The sequence below is a fragment of the Populus alba genome, chromosome 4 (assembly GCF_005239225.2).
Source record: "Populus alba chromosome 4, ASM523922v2, whole genome shotgun sequence".
Classification (NCBI taxonomy): Eukaryota; Viridiplantae; Streptophyta; class Magnoliopsida; order Malpighiales; family Salicaceae; genus Populus; species Populus alba.
In genome coordinates this window covers 17,932,557-17,956,501 of record NC_133287.1, presented here as the reverse complement: position 1 = coordinate 17,956,501, position 23,945 = coordinate 17,932,557, and the positions used below count along the sequence as shown (strand labels likewise).

Genomic DNA, 23,945 nt, shown 5'->3' with positions numbered 1-23,945 from the left:
CCCAACTCACCGAGCCATGCCCGTTCTTTTCTCAAGAAAGCTCTCCCCAAACCTTATCCACCTGGGTCATATGGTGATCTCGCCACTCATAATAGGAAAAGTTTTATAGTGTTTAAACTATAATCATTAATAATAATTCAATTAAAAGAGACGAATATATATAAAAAAGATATTAAAAAAATTTAAAATATATAAAATATTCTCATGAATGAAAATATTTTGTGATTCTCTCTTCATATATATAATTTTTTATTGAGTAAGTATTTGTAATTATAATCTAAACATCATAGATTATAACATCATAATCCCTTGAAAGCTGCTAGCTATTATAAACAATATTATAAAACCATACAAAAAATATCGAGTAGCTCTCTAGCCACTTGGTGAGGTATATATATCCTATGCCATATTGCCATATATATATGGCAACGATTTTCAGTTGGCACGTGCAATGATTGACTGACAAATTAACGAACTCTCCTCTTCATGCATGTGCCATTTATTACCACCTTAAATTATTTGGTGATTTGTTTGAAGAATAGCTAGCTAGGAACATCACATGACCACACATGGGAGTTATGGGTGCTGGCCATGAACAATATAAGGCCACTTCGATTGTTTAAGGTTCCATGCTGTCATGGTGAATTTAGAGAGCAAGATCGAAAATTAACGAGGAATTAAGAAACATGAACCACCCAAGAATTTATCATTATTCTACTTGTTTGGAAGTGTAGTTGTGATTGTTTTTTAAAGTACTTTTTATTTAAAAAGTATCAAAATAATATATATTTTTTATTTTTTAAAAATTATTTTTGATATCAACACATCAAAATGATTTAAAAACATCAAAAAAATATTAATTTAAAACAAAAATTTAAAATTTTAATTTTTCAAGAAACCACATGTTGGGGAACCCTTTATGGTACTGTACATGTCATGTTGAAGATAGCTTTGTTTTTTTTGAGTAATATTGATGTTTGAGTTAACTTACACATACTTCGACTAATTTTACGGGCTTTGAAGTTAACAATCATGTAAACCTACAATATCGCCGAGGTTTATGATACTCGAACTGATGATTTTTAAAAAAGTAAATTCAAGACTTCACCAATTAAACTAAACTCTGTTAGTGTTTTTATATATAGCTAAGGATGATATATTTTTTTTTAGGTCCAAAAGGACGTCCACCAGATCCTTAAACTGTATACAACGAAAAGTAACCTACTTCAATTCAATTCTTTATCTAAATCCGATATATACCTTTAAATAGAAATTTCAAGTCTTAACTGTCCGATTCATAATGACCAATTGGCATGTACAAAAACCTTAGTGTTTATCCATAATAAAATCTCAATGATGTACTTGCAAATTAAACATCTATATATAATATATATATATATATATATATTGGCTTGCTATGATTTTTGGACTTGGAGGAGCTTTGACAATGGTTGCTGTTTTAATTTCCTTAAAAGTTTTGATTAAATAAGTTCGAGTCCTCCCTATAAACTTTAGCAATAATTAAGCTAATAAGAACATAATATTAAAAAAAAATAAGAGAGCCATAAAAATGAAGTAGGCTAAGTAGCCAGGAACTTAATTTTCATTTATGCATAGACTAAATACTTCTATGCATAGATCAATACAACAATATATTCTACTAGAAAAATAAATACATAAGATAAACAATGACAAAATTGTAAAAGATTGCTCTCTTCTTCGTTTTTTAATTCATGATGAGGCCTGCAATCTAGAGGCAAGATGAATGAAGGCTTCTTCTCTGCAAGGAATCGTAAGACAACCCATTGGAGGATCGAAGCCAAACTCTTCCTCGGCTCGATTAAGCAAGTCTTGAAATGAAGGATGGCTCAAGTATGATATTGGTACCACAAACCTCTTCCTTTGCATTTCTCCAACATATATCGCTACATGTCCTTTTGGTACATCTGGTTGATTTCTACAGTTAAGAGATTTCCCTTTGATTATGTGCTTGACATTGTGAATCATGGATGGTAAACGAATGCCCATGTTAATTTTATTTTGAGCTTGAAAAGGATGATTTGAGATGTTTTTTGTTTTTTTTTTGGGTGGTGAAAGTTGTGAAAGTCTTGTGGAATGAGAAGGCTGTTTCGAGTCTGTATTTATAGGGTTTTTTTTGGGGGTGGACTGCCATACTTTTCCAGTGGAGAGGCAGTTGGGTGCATGTTCAGCGGATGCGGCTGATTTGCTATTTTGGGTATTATAGGAGGACCCATGGAATCAAAGGTTCACATGGCTTAGTTACATTCTTTTGATTTTGTTTTTGTGTTTTAAAAATATATTTTAAAAAATTAATTTTTTCTTGTTTTAAATTATTTTTTAGTATTTTTATATCATTTATGCTAATATTAATATTTTTTTTTAAATATTTTTTAATATATTTTTATTTAAAAAAATACTTAAAAAAAAAACTGGTAACTGTGAGTCGAGAGCAACATTTTCGAGTTGTCGAAAAAGATTGGCTAATGGATAGTGTTTTGGTGCAACAACATCGAAGATCCGCAGTTTCTCCTCTCAAGTTTTGTAGAGAGTTTACGCTTATTTTGTCCCCATAAATGCAGCAAGTGCTGGAAAAAAAGAAGGAAAAAACAGAAGTGTTGTATTCTATCTTGGATTTCATCCTTGCGTGATTATTCTTTAAGACCAATCGAATGTAGATAGATGCATTCTCCGACAGAATGAAATGGAATTAAGCCCGTGACAGTTAACAAATTAAAAAGGGCCTCCATATTTAGTAAAAAACAATGTTATCTTTTTTTTTTTTTTAAATAAAAATAAAATTAGAACTGTATATTTTAATTTTAAAAATATTTCACTATGTTGGTTTGGGGTTAATCCTTCAATTTGTTTTGACAAAAATCATAACATTAAAATAACCACAAAAAAACAAATCATATTAAATTATGAAATCTAATATTAAATAAATCAAGTATTAAAAAATAAAATTAAAAATAAAAACAAAAAAAATACTATTTGACCGGAACAAAATAACCAGAATAGTATCAGAACATTCCGGGCATAATTTAGATAGAATTTCTAGAACGGGCCAAGATACTTAATGAGATGAAATCTTTCTCGATTTGTTTTGTTTTTTAAACTAAAATAAGATATACTAGTCATTTTAGGCGGAACGGAATAAAATTGATAGTTAAAAGATTTGAATATATATTAAAAAATAGTTGATTAAAATTACGACTCAATGCTCCATGTGTTCTTTATTTATTTATTTATTTTTATTTTAAAGTTATTCTACAAGTAGCTCATCAAAGACTTGTCATGAATCACTTGAGGTAACTTTGGGAAAAGGAAATTAAATAAAGAAGTCTATCTTCTTATGTGGTTGCTCAATCAATGCCGTTTGATACGAAGCAAGTCGTCTGAAAGTGCTCACTGGGCTTCAGGCGTTTGTGCCAGTTCTCTGGGGCAATCATTCATAGCCACATGCGTTGGACTTGGGAGACTGATTGATCACTCTGACAAGCTAGTTCTAATTATATTTCATTATTGTTTCAGTTTTCTGGATTCTGGGTACATTTTTTCTTTCTTTTTGGGTTACAATATTTGCTTCTTTTTTTATAGTTTTTGGTGAAAAACGAGACTCAGGATAAGCATATGTGCACCCAAGATGGTCTGAGAAGGAATGGCCGCAGTAATGAACAACAATATGACAGAGAAAGAAAGAAAGAAGAGAAAACCATGAGTTTGATGATCATTTCTTGGATCTAGCAGCCAATCAATTGACCCACACTGACATCAAGAACATGCCCTAATTAAAAAGGCTGTAGGAAGATTTCTTTTTTACTATTTTTATATATATTACCAATGGACCCTACGTATCCAAGTTATCTTCTTGGAATTCTAGAATCGTCCAGTTTCTGTAGTGCAAGGACAAAACACAAGTTGCTCCACCATAGCAATATCGTCACTCCATTTATTTCCTATATTGATTTAATGTTTTTTTTTTCTGGAACAAAATTTAATGTTTCTCAAAGCTATGAAGGTCACTAGAGAAAGAATATGTAGTTTCTAACATTGAAAAACAATGGTGTTGAGCTTGTTATGTTTTTCACCCTACCAGCATTTTCTTAACTGCTAGAACAAAATCATGATCATGGCTGTTCGATTGAAAGAGATGTTTCTTCCAAGTTAAAGATACGATTCCAAGAAGTTCTACATCGGATCATCATCAACATACAAAATCAACAAGGCTAGACGTGCCAAAGGGCCATTTTGCAATTTATGTTGGAGAGGAAGAGAAGAAAAGGAAGCGATTTGTGATTCCAATTTCCTACTTGAAGCATCCTTTGTTTCAAAACTTGTTAAGTCAAGCTGAAGAAGAGTTTGGTTTTGATAATCAAATGGGTAGCCTTACAATTCCATGTGCCGAAGATGAGTTCATTGCTCTTACTTCTCACTTAATATATGTTTGATTTTCAGCTAGCAATCCAGCCATGTTTATATTTTGAATGGCTTCTAGATAGTTATGCATAAAATGACCGAATATGCCAATAATTTTCCTATTTTATATTTTTATTAGAGGAATAATTTATTTTGAGATTTTCCCACCCTTTTTTTATTGCTACCCTAGTGGATGATTATTTTTTTCTTCTGAATTTCACAATTAGCTAGGTGGTATTTCCATATCTTTTTTCACCAATAAGTACGCCTCTTTCTTTAATTTGATGAAAGAGAAGCTATATATGGACTAGTTTATATATACAGAGCAAGATCACGTACAGGAATGAGATTATGAGGCTTAGGTAATGTTTGGTATTACAATAACAATTGTTTTTCAAAGTATTTTTTATTTGAAAATATATCATAATATAAATTTTTTATTTTTTAAAATAATTTATTTTTGATATTATTACATATCAAAAAATTAAAAAATATAAAAAAAATTAATTTAAAATAAAAAAATTATGTTTTAAAAAGATACCAGGCACGCCACATAAACAAACACACCTATTTAATTTCCATGTTGCAAAGGACTGTACCAAATTGTGACCAGTATTTTGGGCCATCTTTTCAATGAAAGATGTGCCTATATTCCGGGTTACTGTTTTGTTCAAATAACTTCACGTTTGAGTTAGGGGTGGCTTGTGCTCCTCCTTAAACTATAGTAAACAAAATAGGTTGGTGACCCGTGCTATTCTATGGGCTGGTTAGAATTTTTTTAATGTACAAAAGGACGCTCAGATGATGGCAATATTTTTAAGGAATTACGAAAAAAACTGATATTTGAGTTATTAATTATCACTTAATTGTGGATATTATCTATCATAAAAAAGAGTTTGTTTTGACAATTCAAATATCTACTATAAAGTTTAGATGATGACATTAAAAGAAGTTGCATGAGCTGCTAGAACAAGGTCATAAAAAAAGCAAATCAAACAAAATAGAATTAGGTAAGCATTTGCCTATCTTCAATTAACCAATTCAGAAATAAAATATATTTTAAAAATAAAATTTATAAAAGAATAATAAATAAAAATATTTGAGATACCCAATTAAATAAAAAAACAAAGGATAAAACAAAGGTCATAAAAAATAGGAAAAAAAACACATAGCCAGTATCCAACTAAATAACTATTGAAGTATGAAATTGAAAAAAAAATATTAACTTAAAAAAATATTAAAAAAACCAGAGCAATCCTAGGCAAGTCTCCTGAAGTTGGGTTAATTTTCAAAGCTTACAACCTATTAAATCTCAGACACAGGTTTAACCAAGAAACTCAAATCCAAATAAATTAAATATTGGAGAATGAAATTAGATAAAAAAATACCAGTCCTTAAAAAATTGAAAAGAAAAAAAAAACTACAATAAAAAGAATAAAGACAAAATCTAATAGGAACAAAATTAATGGAGGGTGTAATGGAGAAAATTACAATTTTAAAAAATCATTTCAAATTATATAAATAGAAATTAAAAAAATAAAAATCAAATTTGATAAAATAAAAAATTGAATGAGGATTAAATAGAAACAAGAATCCTATTCCATAAATTATTTCAAATAAATAAATAATAACAAAAACAATGGACTAAATAAAAAATAAAGGGAAGTTTTAGGGGTTGACTTGAAAATTTAGGGGGCAGGGAGCAAACACCAAGGAAGACAGCGGAAAGAAAGAAGAAAAAAATAAATGGCTCCCGGTGCTAAACCACAGTTCTTATTACACAAGCCATATTTTCATATAGGAGATGCCGTGACGAAGTGGAAGCAACCCCAGAACAACCTTTTTGGGCTCTAAAATTAACCGCAAGCTTATTTTGAAGATGATAGAATAGATGATGCGTGCTCAACATACATCAACAATTTATTTATATTTCTTTTCATTTATTAAAATACAAAAAAACCCCTAACCCAACATAATAACAACAAAAAAACCAGTTTCTCAATGACCTAAATACCCTTCAACCCCAGGTTTAATAATATAAACTCCAAGGGCAATTAAGTCTTTTTTACTATGCTTATATAAATGAAAAGACAAAAAAATCCCCAGTTCAATTATTTTCTAATTCTAAGGGTAATTCAATTATTTTATTGTATACCACCCAATGAAAAAAAAAAAAAATCTTTTACATTACAACCCAACAATTTATTTCTTTTAAGGGCATTAATGTAATTTTACTATGCAAAAAATAAAGTAATTAAATACCCACTTTGTCCATGATATATCAATTGTAAAAGGTCAAAATGATCCCTTTAGAAAAACAGTTCTACCCCTAAACATTTGCCTTAACCTTTTCTTTTTTTGCAAGGGCAATACAATAAATATAATGTTCCCGTCCACAAGGCATTATTATGTTTAGAGGCACAGTAAATTCACCATCCTCTTTAGTTTTTTTTTTTTTTTAATAAACCATATATTGACTGTTGCTACCCAATTTTTGACCCATGTTTTTTATATATTTTCAAAAAATCCAAAAATAGAGAAAAAACAAAGAAAATCCAAAAAATATGTTTTTTTAATATATTTTCGTCATTTTAGCATTTTTAACGTCATCTAAAAAGAATTTAATTTTTCAAACGCGTTCGACTTTTCACGCGTCGTTTTTAAAATCATTGATTTTCCTCATCGAGTCGACGTTGATATTGCTCATTTTCAAAAAATACAAAAAAACAAGAAAAATCAAATTTTACAAAAAAAGAAAGTTAAGGGACCAATTTTGAAAACTTGGCAATATTTTTTGCCTATAAATACTGGTTTCCAACACTTACAGGGGGGCATTTTTGACACATTCAGAAAAAAACACAAAAAACCCTAACCTAAACCCCATTCCTTCTCCCCCCTCAAAAAAACCAGCCGGCGGCGCCTCCCCTACTGGTTTTGAATTTTTGTTCCCCGGGGTCCTTGGATTTTCCTCTCGCAGAACCAGAGAGCCAAGGACCCCCACCATTTCTCATCCCCATCTCGGATGTTTCTCCTTTTCTTCTCCTTCGGCGACTCATCCTTCAAAAACCAGCCGCCGGCCTCCACGTTGATTTTTTTCTCCCCCAAACAGACCTTCTCAGCCGCCCCCTCCCCTGGTTGGTTTTAATTTTTTCTCCCTAGGCCTCTTCTGTTGAAGCCAAGACAGCCTCCCACCTTTTGATTTTTTTTTTCCTCCTACAACCGGCCAAACAGCAGCCCACAGCCGGTTTGAATTTCTTCTTCCCCTCAGCAGCAAAGCAACCATTCCTTCTCCAGCCGAAACCAGAGAAACAAAGCCACCCCTGGCCTTTGATTTTTTTCTCAGCCGGCAACAAACCGACAGTCCCCTCTCTTTCAACACTGAACCAACCCCTTCCACCTCTGCCTCTCCACCGGCATCACTGCAGCTCTTTCTTCGTCTCAGCCCCGGCCAAGACCCCCTCCGGGCCGACCCATCCCAGCAACTGCTTCTCCCCGCAGACCCGCGATCATCAACGCCTCCACAGACTCGATCCCCTCAGCAGTAGCGCCGCCCACACTCCCTCGGCCGGCTACCAACAGCAACAGAGAAGCAGCTCCACAGAGCCGCCCCCTTGCATAGATCGGCCACCAGCAGCAGCACAGCCGCCACCTCTCCTAGCTTCTCCACCCGACGAACGAAGCCGGCCACTGCCGGATCTACAACTTAACAGCTCCCTCCCATAACAGAGAAGGGACGAGGCAGAGGAGAAGCCGACCGAAGAAGAAGAAGGAGCAGATCGGAGAAGGAGAAAACAAAATAAAATCAACTGTGTTGTGCGTTTTTTTTCTGTAATTGCAGGTAACGGTGGTCCTCACCGCCGGCCAGGAAAGGAAGAGGGGAAGAAGGCGACCCAGACCCCCTGCTGTTGGATTTTTCTGGTGGCGGCGCGTGGATCAACGCGCCGCCAGTGGCGGTGGCGCGTGAGGACCACGCGCCGACACTGTTCCAGCGCTAGAAACCCTGCTGAAAACTGTTCCGGCAATTCCAGAAGTCCGTTTGCCACTGTTCTGAATAGTTTTAGATTGTTTTGTAATTTTCAATGTAATATTTGTTTGATTTTGAGTTTTCTTTATAATGTGTAATTTGTGTAAATGTGGATGTAAAGAAAAGAAAAGAAAAGAAAAATAAATAAAAAAAAAGTTGTGTGTGTTTGTATTTTTTTTTATGTTATTGAATTATAAAAGTAAAAAAGGACAAAAATAATTATTTGTTAATTTAAATATGGTTAAATATCTTAAGGACAAATAAAATCAAGTTGTATTTTCCATGAAAGTGAGAACATGTTTCTACACATATTCAGGGATTTAATAACTGATTTATTCAAGCCTTAGAATTTAATTAATATTTTAAATTTTCAAATCACATCAGAACACGAAGCAGCTTACCTCAGGTAGGGTGTGTTAGGGGTGCTAATATCTTCCCTAACCACAACCAGTCCCTTACCCGCAATCTCTGACAAGACCAGTACATCAGGTTTCCTAGTAGCCCTCAATGAATTACTAGGTGGCGACTCCCACGAACGAATTCAAAGCAAACACAACAAACGATGAAAAATCGCCAGCCGATGTCACGCGCCTGATTATTTTTTTGGGGTGCGACAGAATGGCGACTCCGCTGGGGAAGGTATTGTTTTCAACTTTATCGGACTAAGCTTTGTGTTTTGATGTGTTTAAGTTTTTTTTTTTTGTACTTTGTTTTATTTTATTTGTGTTTTATTCATGCATTGTATATAATTCTCTCATGCATCACAAGTTTTAATTTTTTTTTAAGCACACACCTGCTTTAAGTTAGGTGGGGGACTAGCAGCTTACCTTATGACTTGAGTCAAGGTTGAAGTTTGTGTAAACCCCAACTCTTCGTTGAGTGCTTAGACTGGTAATAGTTGGACACGTGCCAACCAATTACCTGCTGGGCCCCTATATTGCCTTTACGAGGGCAATCACTGGGACAACAAGAGACCCCTTTTAGAGACCAAGTAGCAAACCTACCCTGTCTCACGTAAAATGAATAGAACCTGCCTGTAGGATGTATGCTCCGTAAATATTTGTTTTGCATCCGAGCAAACCCTTCTTGAAGCATTGGCCGTCACTCCGAAAATTTTCATTGGAGAGTTTGAGCAAAAATCATGATTCTTGTTCCATCATACAAGAGTTACGACCATATTGTCACCCCTCGAAGGGTGAGTTCGTCATATAGATTACATATTCATACATTTATCATGCATGTACCGGGTTGAAAAGTAGGTTCCCCCGCACAAGCTGTGCTGCACGTGATTGAAGAAAGATGATGAAAGTGAAGAAATGTGTCAGATAGAGGCTCATTATCAGATTAAGGTTGAGAGCATCGAAGGTGAAGTAGCTGGACTCAGATCTGCTCGAACAAGTGTTGAGCATCAAATGGAAAGAGAATGTCTGCATAGTCTTCTATAGGAACACTGCTTGTTCACATCCAATTGAAGCTATATCTCTCATTTCCAGTCATGAACTACAGCAATAATGCCTTCAGTCATCAACTAATGACAACTCTGGTTCTTGCTTTGTTGCACTCTTAAGTGTTCATTGCCTCCACATCATCTAATGGAACCAAATGACTACTATCCTCTTGTACATGGTGCATTAGTCTTCTTTGAAGCTACCCCAATTATGAGCTCAATTCCATTTCAGCAACACAAGACGTTGGTCTGAAAAACCATGATTAGACACTGAACTTCTACGTGGCAGAGCTCTCTCTACAAAAATCCATTTATGGCTCTGCAAATTGGGAATGCAAGAGGGGATTTATAAGTTGCATATGCTACAAATATTTCTCTCATCAGTTTCAGCACGAAAACCTCTTAGTAGGTTGAAGAGCCAGACCTGGTCCGAAAAATATGAGCAGACATCAAACTTCAACGTAGCAGAGCTCTCTTGGCAGGAATCTGTTTGTGGATCTGTAAATGGGAAATCCGAGAAGGGATGTAGTGGTTTCAGATTGTCCACAATTTTCTCCTACCAGTATCGGCATTACAACGCAAAAGTAGAGAGAAGAGACATGCCTAGACTGAAAAACATGAAGAAGACTGAAACTTCAACAGAGCAGAACTCCCTCTACTGGTGCTTGTTTGCTGCACAGTTCGAGAGAAATCGAAGAAGAAATAGAGGAGATTCATGTTCATCGTTTTCTTCCAATAGAGACAATGTGTGATTCCACACGTCGGTAGTGGCGATACTACAAGTTTCTATGCACTGCCAAGATTACCAAGTTGTTGGAAAGTTTTCTAACAATTCGCAGCCAACCACAACAACATTGGAAGATTGAAATGATGTTGTGAGGATTTGCCGAAGAATTGAACAAGCTATGAAAAAAGGAAGGATTGAAGGATCTGCCATGGATTCTAGAACAATGATGAGAGGTGAATCAAGAGATGACTTCGACGGTGTGAACCCTTAATTATGGGGCATAGCCAGGTCTCACGGTAGCATCAATTGCTCAAATGTCTTTGCCAAGATGGGACATTCCTCTGTCGTTTAAGTTTGTCGACCAGCATCTGCCAGATTCCAGAATTTTTGCTTGACTCCGACAAATCCCATGCAACCACCAATTTCTAGTTGGTATAATCCAGATAAGAGATGTGATGTCATGGTGGGGTCCTCAACCATTTCAAGTGAACAGTTTCAAGAATTGCAAGAATTGAGTCTGAAAGTTGGTGAGCAAGAGACAAGTGGAGTCAGTGAAGGAGGGTGTCATTGGCTATATTGTCCCCCGAACATCTTCAGAATGACATGTTGATCGAAAGTGCTTGGCAAAACGCAAATATTGCCAGAAAAGCTGATTCAAGAATGGTGATGAACAATCAATCATATTGTTTTGGAATTCTGCATTTTGTTTTGGGATCACATCTCATCCTTCAACGAAACATGCCTTGCTTGTATCTTTTTGTTGTTTTGAAATCAATAGATGTTTAACATTTTATTCTGACAAAATATTTTGATCAAACTCCAACATGCGATAAAGGTTAATCAATCTGGAAGATTAAAAGTGTTTTGATTACAGAAATGACTCGATGCTTGAAAATGACATGAGGTGACTAAACAATTTTGAACTCATACCTCTTGAAACTGAACCACACATCATATAGCTAAGTTTTAACAGTATGCATAATGACATGTAGTGGATTCGGTAGTTATGGACTCGTGAATCATGATTCTTACAAGTCCCAATCATTACACTAGATGAGGTCAAAATTTATCGGTTCTAACCGACCTTGCTTGAAATGAGAAAAGGCCATCTTTGATATTCCCTTCACTTTCTAAAGATTATATCCCTTGTAGTCCCATTTTGAGCTGGATAAAATATCTTTTCATGAAAACCCTGACTAGGATCACACCCCACACTGGGGCAAATGATAGATATGTTGGAGACATTGATATGATTAATGGATAAAGGGGAAGGCTTAGAACAAAAGTCCAATGATTGAGAGAGAGATAAAAGTAAACACATAGACTGGGGGCATATAAGAAAGTTTTGAGGAAGGTTAAAAAAAAAAAAAAAAAAAAAAGAGAACGAAAAAAAGGGGAAGTTGAAATTGCCTTCACTTAAATACAAGTCAAAGGTAAAGGAAGGAGAACGCCTATCAAGTCTATGAAGAGCAAAAGAAATTTCAATCAAGGAAAGGCACAACAAAAGTCAATACCAGAAAAAAAGACTAAGCTATAAACGTGACTTTTGGTGTCCATTATAAAGCCTCTGATGTTATCAGATGATTAAGGTTGGTTATTCATCAAGGAAATGTGGATTTGCATTATGACTTATGTTAAGAAAAGTCTAAACTTTGAGGTTAACAAGGTTATATGTCGTTTCCTCTACAAAGACAACAATAGAAAAGAGTTGATGAATAGTTGATGTTGATCCTAGGTCTTTGAAACCCTCAAACACCTTTTGAGCCTGTGAAATTCCTTTCTTTCATAGCCATGAACCATAGCCTGCATTACGTGCTTTTAAAAGCCCTTTTTAATCAAGCAAGAAATTTGAACCAATAAATGGCGCTCTCAAAACTTAAAGAGCTTTTCCATAAGGGTCGTGACTTCATGAATTAAGCTACTGGTTATTATGCATGCTGATAAAATAAATGCTAAGAAAAGAAACAACTTTTCTTGATAAAGCCTAAGCATCTTGTTTTTGAAATTCACAAAAATGTCACCTCATCACAGACCATCAAATGATATACCCAATATCAAGGATTCAAATTGATACAAAGAACCATGGAAAAAGCCATTTTAATCCTACAACGGGTCGATTTCTGTTTTCAAAATACAAGACAATCAAAGGACTGTGTATTTCGAATAACGTGTGTTGGGTCTTTGATCAAAAAGCTTGATTTTCAAAAGATTTCCAAAAAAGGACATCTCTGATTTCATTTCAACAAACTAGACTTTGAATAGACATGATCTTTGAAATATGAGAGTTGATTCCAGAACAAGGAAGATTATCAAACACAGAAGAACATTGATTGAGTATGCAAAATCATTGATAGAAATGACATTGAAGTCCTCGACACTCCTTGAAAAGTTGAGCAGCTGGGGGCAATACAGTGGACCTTAAGAAGGAAAACAAACAGTATCCAGATCAGCTGGGGGCAAAGAAAGAATCAGATGATGAGTCATCAAAGTCCCGGAAAGTTATGATTATCCTCTGACAATGACAAAGGAAAACATCATTGAGTATAAACTGATGAACGAGCATTCATATCATTGCTGGGGCAATGTTGTTCAAAGACAATCCATGATTCAGTGAACTTCAGCAGCAATTGATGAGCAACGCTGCACTTGAAGGATATTTTCATATCTCCATCTTGGGTCACCCTCTGAAACATGGCTATGACTCCTGAGAGATGTTATCGGGTGAGTGCATTTGAATGAACATCGAACATATGCACACCACCAAGACTGACTGTGGAACAATGATGCACTTGAAGGACAATCTCATATTGTCATCCTTTGAAACATGGTTATCGACAGACGTTACCACGCAACTGCATTGAATGAATGTCAGAAAGGCACCCACCCCGAAGACTGACTGTGTGGGACAATTTGTTTTGAAGCCAGATGAGCACTTCACCGCATGAGTATGGGTGATAGAAGTAGCATCATTGATGAGGCCGAGGCATTTCTTTTCACAATCTGATTAGAAGAGTTGAAAGGAGTCTATGAGAAGAGCACTGAGCATACAACCATGAGCCTTTGTACTGCAAGCTATGAGATGCATGATTGGATGACTGAATGAGTTCCAAGAAGGCTGATGATAACATGTACTTAAAGAGTACTGTTTCAAATAGAGGCAAGTTCATGACTGATTAACAATTGTGATGGGTATTGGCATGATGCACACAATCAATCAGAGGATAATTCTCAGAAGAAGCCAGGAGAAAATCCTTCATGATGAATCAAGCAGTACCACACTTGGGGGCAGGGTCAAGCTTGATGAACGATGCAAGCAGTAATTGTCGAAGACAGCCCGGGTTGGGCACTACATTTACAGCTGAGTGGATGGCTTGCACATGAATGAGCCAATGCATCGAAAGAGCAAGGAAAGCTTTGGAATGAAAACAAAGGCACCCTATGACGATGGAGCATCAAAGAGGGGGGGACCTATATTTCAAAACAGGTAAGGATGCATGCATGTCATCTAACCTAAAAAAAAAAAAAAAAAAAAAAAAAAAAATTTTGCACATATTTTTGAATTGTTACAGGAAAATCCTTAAGGAGGTCCAGCAAGATATTGGAAAAAGAAAGAAGCATGGTGGTGATAATAAAGAATCGGTTTTGATCATGGAATAAAAGGACGATGGGATGAACCCTAACATTAGGAAAATCCCAAAGAAATGACAAGATCAACCTTGCAATCGGGAAGTCTCGAGTTTTCAACCCTCGCAGTCAGGAAACACCGAGTTTTCAAATCCTATGATCGGGACTTATCAGGAAGCACCAAGTTTTCCAGCCCTTCTTCTATCATCCCCTCAGGACTTCGCCAGGTAAGTCCTATTTTTCACACTTGTCATATCATATTTTTTCCATCTGGGTAGGTCGCCCATCATAATAAGACCGTTCTTCATATTTTTTCCATCCGGGTAGGTCACCCATGACAATGAGACCGCAGTTTTCCACATTTTTTCCATCTGGGTAGGTCACCCATTACAATGAGACCGCATTTCATATTCTTTCTATTTGGGTAGGTCGCCCATCACAACGAGACCACTTCATCATATTTTTTTCTGGGGTCGGTCACCCATACAATGAGACCAGCATTCTTCTGGGGTCGGTCACCCATACAATGAGACCAACATTTTTCTTGGGTCGGTCACCCGTACAATGAGACCAGCATTTTTCCAGGGTTAGTCACCCGTACAATGAGACCAATATTTTTCTAGGGTTCGTCACCCGTACAATGAGACCAGCATTTTTCTAGGGTTCGTCACCCGTACAATGAGACCAGCAGCACTAGGGTTCGTCACCCATACAATGAGACCAGCACCAGGGTTCGTCACCCGTACAATGAGACCAACTTTTTTCTAGGGTTCGTCACCCGTACAATGAGACCAGTTTTTTTTCTAGGGTTAGTCACCCGTACAATGAGACCATTTTTTACACATTCTTTTGTTTTGGTTAAATGAGGTCGCCAGATGGGATCTCATGTAGCTTTGGTTAAAGGGAATCGCCAGATGGGATTTCAGGTTAACCGAGTTACACAGTTTAGTTCCAGTTGAATGAGGTCGCCAGATGGGATCTCATGTAGCTTTGGTTAAAAGGAATCGCCAGACGGGATTTTAGGTTAACCGAGTTACGCAATATTTTCGTTCCAGTTGAATGAGGTCGCCAGATGGGATCTCAGGTAAACCCAATGTGTGGGCAGGTCGCCCGTGAAAATAGACTATTGTGAGTGTGTGGGCAGGTCGCCCAAGATAATGAAATCATTTTCCTTTTGTTTTCTTTACAAACCTTACTATGCAAAATTTTGAGGATTTTCGCTTCGTAAGCATTGTAAAGAGGGGGCATCTGTTGCTACCCAATTTTTGACCCATGTTTTTTATATATTTTCAAAAAATCCAAAAATAGAGAAAAAACAAAGAAAATCCAAAAAATATGTTTTTTTTAATATATTTTCTTCATTTTAGCATTTTTAACGTCGTCTAAAAAGAATTTAATTTTTCAAACGCGTTCGACTTTTCACGCGTCGTTTTTAAAATCATTGATTTTCCTCATCGAGTCGACGTTGATATTGCTCATTTTCAAAAAATACAAAAAAACAAGAAAAATCAAATTTTACAAAAAAAGAAAGTTAAGGGACCAATTTTGAAAACTTGGCAATATTTTTTGCCTATAAATACTGGTTTCCAACACTTACAGGGGGGCATTTTTGACACATTCAGAAAAAAACACAAAAAACCCTAACCTAAACCCCATTCCTTCTCCCCCCTCAAAAAAACCAGCCGGCGGCGCCTCCCCTACTGGTTTTGAATTTTTGTTCCCCGGGGTCCTTGGATTTTCCTCTCGCAGAACCAGAGAGCCAAGGACCCCCACCATTTCTCATCCCCATCTCGGCTGTTTCTCCTTTTCTTCTCCTTCGGCGACTCATCCTTCAAAAACCAGCCGCCGGCCTCCACGTTGATTTTTTTCTCCCCCAAACAGACCTTCTCAGCCGCCCCCTCCCCTGGTTGGTTTTAATTTTTTCTCCCTAGGCCTCTTCTGTTGAAGCCAAGACAGCCTCCCACCTTTTGATTTTTTTTTTCCTCCTGCAACCGGCCAAACAGCAGCCCACAGCCGGTTTGAATTTCTTCTTCCCCTCAGCAGCAAAGCAACCATTCCTTCTCCAGCCAAAACCAGAGAAACAAAGCCACCCCTGGCCTTTGATTTTTTTTCTCAGCCGGCAACAAACCGACAGTCCCCTCTCTTTCAACACTGAACCAACCCCTTCCACCTCTGCCTCTCCACCGGCATCACTGCAGCTCTTTCTTCGTCTCAGCCCCGGCCAAGACCCCCTCCGGGCCGACCCATCCCAGCAACTGCTTCTCCCCGCAGACCCGCGATCATCAACGCCTCCACAGACTCGATCCCCTCAGCAGTAGCGCCGCCCACACTCCCTCGGCCGGCTACCAACAGCAACAGAGAAGCAGCTCCACAGAGCCGCCCCCTTGCATAGATCGGCCACCAGCAGCAGCACAGCCGCCACCTCTCCTAGCTTCTCCACCCGACGAACGAAGCCGGCCACTGCCGGATCTACAACTTAACAGCTCCCTCCCATAACAGAGAAGGGACGAGGCAGAGGAGAAGCCGACCGAAGAAGAAGAAGGAGCAGATCGGAGAAGGAGAAAACAAAATAAAATCAACTGTGTTGTGCGTTTTTTTTCTGTAATTGCAGGTAACGGTGGTCCTCACCGCCGGCCAGGAAAGGAAGAGGGGAAGAAGGCGACCCAGACCCCCTGCTGTTGGATTTTTTTGGTGGCGGCGCGTGGATCAACGCGCCGCCAGTGGCGGTGGCGCGTGAGGACCACGCGCCGACACTGTTCCAGCGCTAGAAACCCTGCTGAAAACTGTTCCGGCAATTCCAGAAGTCCGTTTGCCACTGTTCTGAATAGTTTTAGATTGTTTTGTAATTTTCAATGTAATATTTGTTTGATTTTGAGTTTTCTTTATAATGTGTAATTTGTGTAAATGTGGATGTAAAGAAAAGAAAAGAAAAGAAAAGAAAAGAAAAATAAATAAAAAAAAAGTTGTGTGTGTTTGTATTTTTTTTTATGTTATTGAATTATAAAAGTAAAAAAGGACAAAAATAATTATTTGTTAATTTAAATATGGTTAAATATCTTAAGGACAAATAAAATCAAGTTGTATTTTTCATGAAAGTGAGAACATGTTTCTACACATATTCAGGGATTTAATAACTGATTTATTCAAGCCTTAGAATTTAATTAATATTTTAAATTTTCAAATCACATCAGAACACGAAGCAGCTTACCTCAGGTAGGGTGTGTTAGGGGTGCTAATATCTTCCCTAACCACAACCAGTCCCTTACCCGCGATCTCTGACAAGACCAGTACATCAGGTTTCCTAGTAGCCCTCAATGAATTACTAGGTGGCGACTCCCACGAACGAATTCAAAGCAAACACAACAAACGATGAAAAATCGCCAGCCGATGTCACGCGCCTGATTATTTTTTTGGGGTGCGACATTGACAACAAAAATATTTTAGGGAGATTGTCAATAAGAAAGTAAAAGTCTATCCGGATTCATTTTGTTCATTAACCATTGATGGTATTTGATGACCTTAAATCCCCATTGTTTTATCCAAAAAATAATGTGTCCCCAATAATTTGTAGATTGCCTTTTTTTAGCTGGAGATGGTAAAGGCGCTGCTTGAATTTACCCATCCCATCTTTCCCACGTACCTTGTAGAGGTTAGTTATGGGTTGATTGTATATGTAATTTCTCAAGTCATTAAGCTGCTGTCAGATCATGACTTAATGAGCTGTAGAGTTAGACTAAATATTAGGCATTAATATTGAAAGAATAAATTAAAGAGTGTTTCAAGCGAGCCTATGTATGGATTGATTAATACGAATTCCAGTGGTTTGATTGTTACACCACACATTTTGAATTTAATTAAGAGTATTTGACACAACTTCAACTTCTGTCTTTATTTTCAAGTGTTTTTATCTTGAAAAAATATTAAATTGATTTTTTTTAATATTTTCTAATAATTTTACTACACAGATATTAAAAGTAAAAAAATTATTTTTATATATTTTGAAGTAAAATATTATTTTAAAAAAAATATACTGCATCATATTCCAAGCACTAGTTTAGTATATATGACTAAATTGTCATATGCACGTATATATGACTAAATTGTCTTGCGAAGAGATCGAGTCTAGTTTAGATATCTACACTATATTTATTGATAACTTCAACTAGAAACGTGTTTGACTAATAAGATTTGATATATAACTACAGAATAGAAATTATTATTTATAATAATCATATATACGTGCTATAGTAAAAATATGAAAAAAAAAATCAGTTAAATTTCAAGAAATGGCGTGTTATGAGCCAAAATAGTTACAAATAATTGAAAAAAAGAAATGAAAGCTAGCTAGATGCCGAATTTCTGAAGTTGTAGCTTGAAGAAAAGTTAAGAAAGATAGCGTTGGCTAGCTACATGATTCTCTTTTTTTCGTATAAAATGCATTTATGCTAATATTTCAGCTATGCAACCCCTTCTATTAATTAATTGATCAAATGGAATAATTCTAATATACAGGTTGAAATTGCCTTTAATTAACTGGTTATTTATCGGTGCTGTTAGCCTCATTTATGACACTGTTAACATTTTATTCGTTTATATATGATCTGTTCTTATCTCAAGCAAGAATAAAAGGATATTCTCCAGAAAAAAAAAAAAAAAAAGGATAGAAGAACAACCGCTATTTTGGAATAGAACTGATAATGATTTTGGAACATTTCCATCAAGTCTGGAGAGGAAATGAGACGAGGATTCGATACATGGAATCCTATGTTATTACCTCATGACTTGACCCATAATGTTGGAGTGGCTAGAGCCACTTGATCTGTAATGCATGGAGACTCATTAGGGATATGAATCATGGGGCTCCCGTGGCTCAGGGAATAGGAGAAAAAACCCTACGCTCCCGTGGCTCAGGGAAGAAGAGAAAAAAACCCTACGCATAAGGGATATTCTGTCTGCTAGGCCAAAACAAAGGTTATGGTAGTTGAAGTTCTCTTATTGAAATGGAGCTTCAATAAGAAACAAGTAGCGTGGGGACATATATGATTTTCCATCTGCTGAAAGAATAGGAATATGGTTTTATCGAAAGAATTTCAGTAAAGAATATTATATATTGGAAGATGTTGCATTCTATTTGCCAAAGAATATATATGACTGATTGATTCTAATTTAACAGTAAAGAGAAATTATTATATATATATGGTGGTGACGTGAGATCTCCCTTTATTTATGCCAAGGTGTAATCAAATCATTTGTTTAATTTTGTGTTTGATATTGTGATGTAATATTTTTTTTTTCAATTAAAAATACATTAAAATAATTATTTTTTAGATATATTTTTTAATTTAACACTAGTATAATATTAGAACCATTGAAAAATACTTAAAAAAAATAAATTTAATATTTTTTTTTAAAATAAAAGCTATCATAATTACAAACCATCACTAAGATTGCGTTTGACATTGCAGCTAAAATGCTATTTTTCTAAACTTCGAAATTTTTTTACTTCAATATTCCTAAGAGAATATGATGGATTCCATATCCATATCCTCGTGGCTAGTCCTCCATCCAACTAGGTCTGCTGGTTTTACAAATTGTATGAGCAGGGGAACAAGCATATAATATTTTATGAACTGGCAGGCCATGATAGTACAATTCAACGTATACATGGAAAATCTATTAAAGATGGATCTTATCCAACGCTGGACTGTGTATTCCTCAAGAACATGTCCTTGAAGCACTGATCCCACATCAACAGTACTATTTGCACCATTTAATTACCAATCTTTTTTTTGAGCAGCTAGCTTCGTGTAACCTCATGAGCTCTTGCCCCTATATAAGAACATATTCCATACGTGCATAACCATTCAGTGCACAGGCTTCTCCATTTACCTCTCTTCAAATCTTCTTAGCTCAGCAATCATCTTTCCCCACCAAGCACACTGTACTTTTGCTTTAGTACTCATAGAAGTAATGGGTATTCGCTTGTTTAATGCTAAGCAGATCGTGAGGCGTATTCTTTTGTCTCCAGAAACATCCAGTACGGTGCCGAAAGGCCATTTTGTGGTGTATGTTGGAGAAACTCTGAAGAGATTTGTTGTTCCCATCTCCTACTTGAAGAACCCTTCATTCCAAAAGCTGCTCAGTCATGTTGAAGAAGAGTACGGCTTTAATCATCCAATGGGGGGTCTCACCATTCCATGCAGTGAAGAAGTCTTCACCAGTCTCACAGCCTGCGATTAATTTTTGGACCTAAGAGAAATCTCATATGTTGGTGCTATTGATCTTAAATATGTATACATCTTTTTACAAAAACAATTTATGTTGATTAATTCTTTTATTCATGCTGTATACCTTTTCCCTTAATTCCTTGACTCTTTGGTCCATCCTTCAAATAAATATAGAAGAAAGCACATTAATTAGGATGATGCCAGCTTATGTGGCTATTATATTATATAGAAAAAAATATGTTTATTTTTCACAGACATATCTTATAAAACCTAGGAAAGATATATTTAAAATGTGATTATACATATCAACGATATTAATTAGGTTAAATAATTAAAAGACCGCCCAAAAGACATGATAAATGCGGAGCTCTGAACTTATAATAAATTGTATTGGTAGATCAAAATCTCATTTTTTTCCTAATAAATCCAACGGTTGGTTTGATAAGAATTGATCAAAATATATGAAGAAACATGGGATAGTTCTCCTCCTCCTTACGATCAAACCAAGGTATATATGGATATAAATAGTCCCCCTCCCCCTTTATTAATCTTATCCATCGAGTGTGATTGCATTGCCTAACATATTTAGTTATTGTATTGCGTATGCATCAAATGAACGCAAAATGTTGGAATTGTGAGATTAGACGTAATCTAATCATGTTATATGTTGGATTGAATAAAATTCAGGACACTTGAATATGTTATGATTATGATGGACACATCAATGTGTTGATGTGTTGTTAATAACTTGATACTAATTAATAAAGGAAACTCAATAAAAATAATTTTTCCCCATTTTTTCTTGAGTTCAAAGATCATGGAAGATGTAAAACGCTCATAATTTTACTGGGTGTTATGATATTTTTGTAGAAGTTTTATTTATTTTTAATTTTATCATTAAATCCTAATTTATCAAATATTATATTCTCTAATTTGGTCCTTATTCTTTGGATTTCTAATTTTTTACCTTGATCATTTTGTAAAATTTTTATTAGTTTTCAATTTCATCCTTCAATTTCAAATTGATAATATTATATTTTTCATTTTGGTCCTTATTATTTTGATTTTTAATTTTTTTTTGGTCTTTTTGTAAAAGTTATTATTCTTTTCAATTTTACCCTTCAATCCAAATATATATATTTTTTTATGTTAATTTTGAGCCTCATTCTTTTGATTTTTTTTTGTTCCTTTTGCTAAACTGATTTTTCTTTTCAATTTCAGATTTCAATAAAATATAAAATTTATTTTGTTTATTAATTTTGATTCTTATTCTTTTTAATTGCTATTTTCTTGAATTTTTTATAATTGATTTTTTTTAAAATTTTATCTTTCAATATTTGATTGATTAGAAATTGAATTTTATAATTTTTTTAGAATGAGTGTCTCAAGTCTAATAACTAAAGTTACGGATTTTAAAGTTGACAAGTGTTTTTTTAAAAAAACTTTATAATTCTCTTTATTTTTTTTTATCAGATTATTCTAATCTAATAATTTAAATTATAAATTTAACATAATATCTCGAGTTATCTTAATTTTGATTAACGGTGTTATAGATGACTTATTATTATTATTTTGCCCCATTTCATCATCTAAACATCACTTTTTGCAAAAAAAAAATTAGTCTGACTTCTTTGCGAAGCGCCTACACCAAGACAAGTACTTAATTAAGTTTAGCTGGCTCTACATGCGTCTACTTTTTCTCGCTTTCTTAAAACAATATAGAAGCTAGTGACGGTTGATTGATTAGATCATGAATTTACACGAGTGATTCGAAAGAAAACCTCGGTGGACTAGGACGTATGAATTCCTAAAAGAATGTGGATCATTAATCCGTTCTTTAGTCCCTAGAAGCAATCAAGGTGTCTGCTACCATGCCGCGTCCGAGCAATTTCATCTGGGCCAACATAGTTTCGTAATTTTGAAATGGGAGGACATGATAATTCGAAATGTAAAAGCTATCACACGAAAATTCTAGGTAGATCTTATCCATACGTAGGATAATTCAAATGACATATGTACCTACATGTTCTGCAACAGTGTCTTCACCAATTATTAATCATAAATGAGTGATAGTTTTTGCCCTATCTAATACACACCAATTTCATGTGGATAGCATTCCCCTATTCTTTTTTCTTTCTTTTTTAAGGAAATGGAACAATTCCATTCCAAAAGGCCAATTTCATAATATATATATATTTTTTTTAAAATTAGACGAGTGATAGTTGCAAACTTAAAATCCAGCTTATATTTCTCTAACCTTTTTATTTTATTTTATTTTTACCGCAAAAAAGCTGAAATGAAGTAATAACCTTTTGCGATTAAGGCGAATTGATGATCACTGCATTTGTAGCAAAGAAATTGATTGCAGTTCAAGTTTTATAGCAAAGAGTTGGTGTCCAAATTACAGAATATCTCCATGGAAATGAAGCACGCATTTACAAAAAATTGAAGAGACAGGCTTGTTGTCTCGAATTGCTTAAACTTGCGTGGGGAAGAACGATGAATGAGCCAAGAAAAACCATATATAATAAGTGATTTTGTGGCTTTAACATTTATGAAGTGCTACTTAGAAACGAAGTGAGGCTAACGAAGCACTCTTCACTGCAAGGTATTGTGAGGCCACCCATTGGATGATCGAATCCAAATTCCTCCTCAGCTCGATTTAGCAAGCCTTGGAATAAAGGATGGTTCAAGTATGCTATTGGAATAACACATCTCTTTCTGTAGCCTTCTCCAACATAGACAGCAATGTGGCCTCTTGGAACATTTGAAGTGGCCAAAACACCAGCGATTTTTGCTGACAGACTTCTTTGGAGTTTTTGTTTGGCATGAGTAATCCCCATCAATTGAATTCCCATTTTTGAAGAGAGAAAGAAAAAGGCACAGACCCCCCCCCTTTTTTTTTTTTTTTTTTTCCTGTAAAGGGTTGATTAACCAAAGGAAATATGCTTTAGTGAGTGTGAAAGAGTAGCTAGAGACTTCATGGGTTGGATGACATCTCTTGGTAACTACATATATATAGAGGGGAGGCTCAAACATTCCAAAAATAGTAGAAGGGCGAGAGGTTTTATATATATATATATATATGAAGGAATATTAAGAAACATAGCAGGTGAAGGGCTAGCTAAAGTTTCACATGGTCTGTTTTGTTCGTTGATAGTGACATAGCATGGCCTTCCTTCTTTTAAGAACGAAAGAGAGCCGCAACTTTGCAATATATATATATATATAGACATACACAAAGTATTATGCTGTTAAATAACTAGTAAAGCAATGATGAATTCTTGAATCCTAGACTTGTTTTTGGCTTCAAGGACTCGTCTCGATCAAAAATCCTACAAGGAAATTCCTTTTGCTTATTCACCGAGTCATTGAACTTAGACCTATATGGTATTGTTATTTGGGCTTTTGCTAGAACAGGTGATGAACCAACTATTCCGGGTTTTTTTGATTGATGTT

The 23,945-nt window shown here is 35.4% G+C and overlaps 2 protein-coding genes across 2 annotated transcripts; both read right to left on the bottom strand.

Annotated features, from left to right (window-relative positions):
- Positions 1–1,731: 1,731 nt before the first annotated feature.
- Positions 1,732–2,028, bottom strand: LOC118040535 (auxin-responsive protein SAUR21-like). The gene has a single exon (XM_035047504.1). It carries the CDS (start codon positions 2,026–2,028, stop codon positions 1,732–1,734), a length of 297 nt encoding a protein of 98 aa, XP_034903395.1.
- Positions 2,029–22,865: 20,837 nt separating this feature from the next.
- On the bottom strand, positions 22,866–23,457 carry LOC118040534 (auxin-responsive protein SAUR21-like). Its single transcript, XM_035047501.2, has one exon. It carries the CDS (start codon positions 23,342–23,344, stop codon positions 23,039–23,041), a length of 306 nt encoding a protein of 101 aa, XP_034903392.1. The 5' UTR covers positions 23,345–23,457; the 3' UTR covers positions 22,866–23,038.
- Between the last annotated feature and the right edge of the window lie 488 nt (positions 23,458–23,945).

Excerpts from the sequence above, each read along its gene's own strand:
- LOC118040535 (XM_035047504.1), bottom strand. The coding sequence starts at position 2,028 with ATGGGCATTCGTTTACCATCCATGATTCACAATGTCAAGCACATAATC.
- LOC118040534 (XM_035047501.2), bottom strand. The coding sequence starts at position 23,344 with ATGGGAATTCAATTGATGGGGATTACTCATGCCAAACAAAAACTCCAA.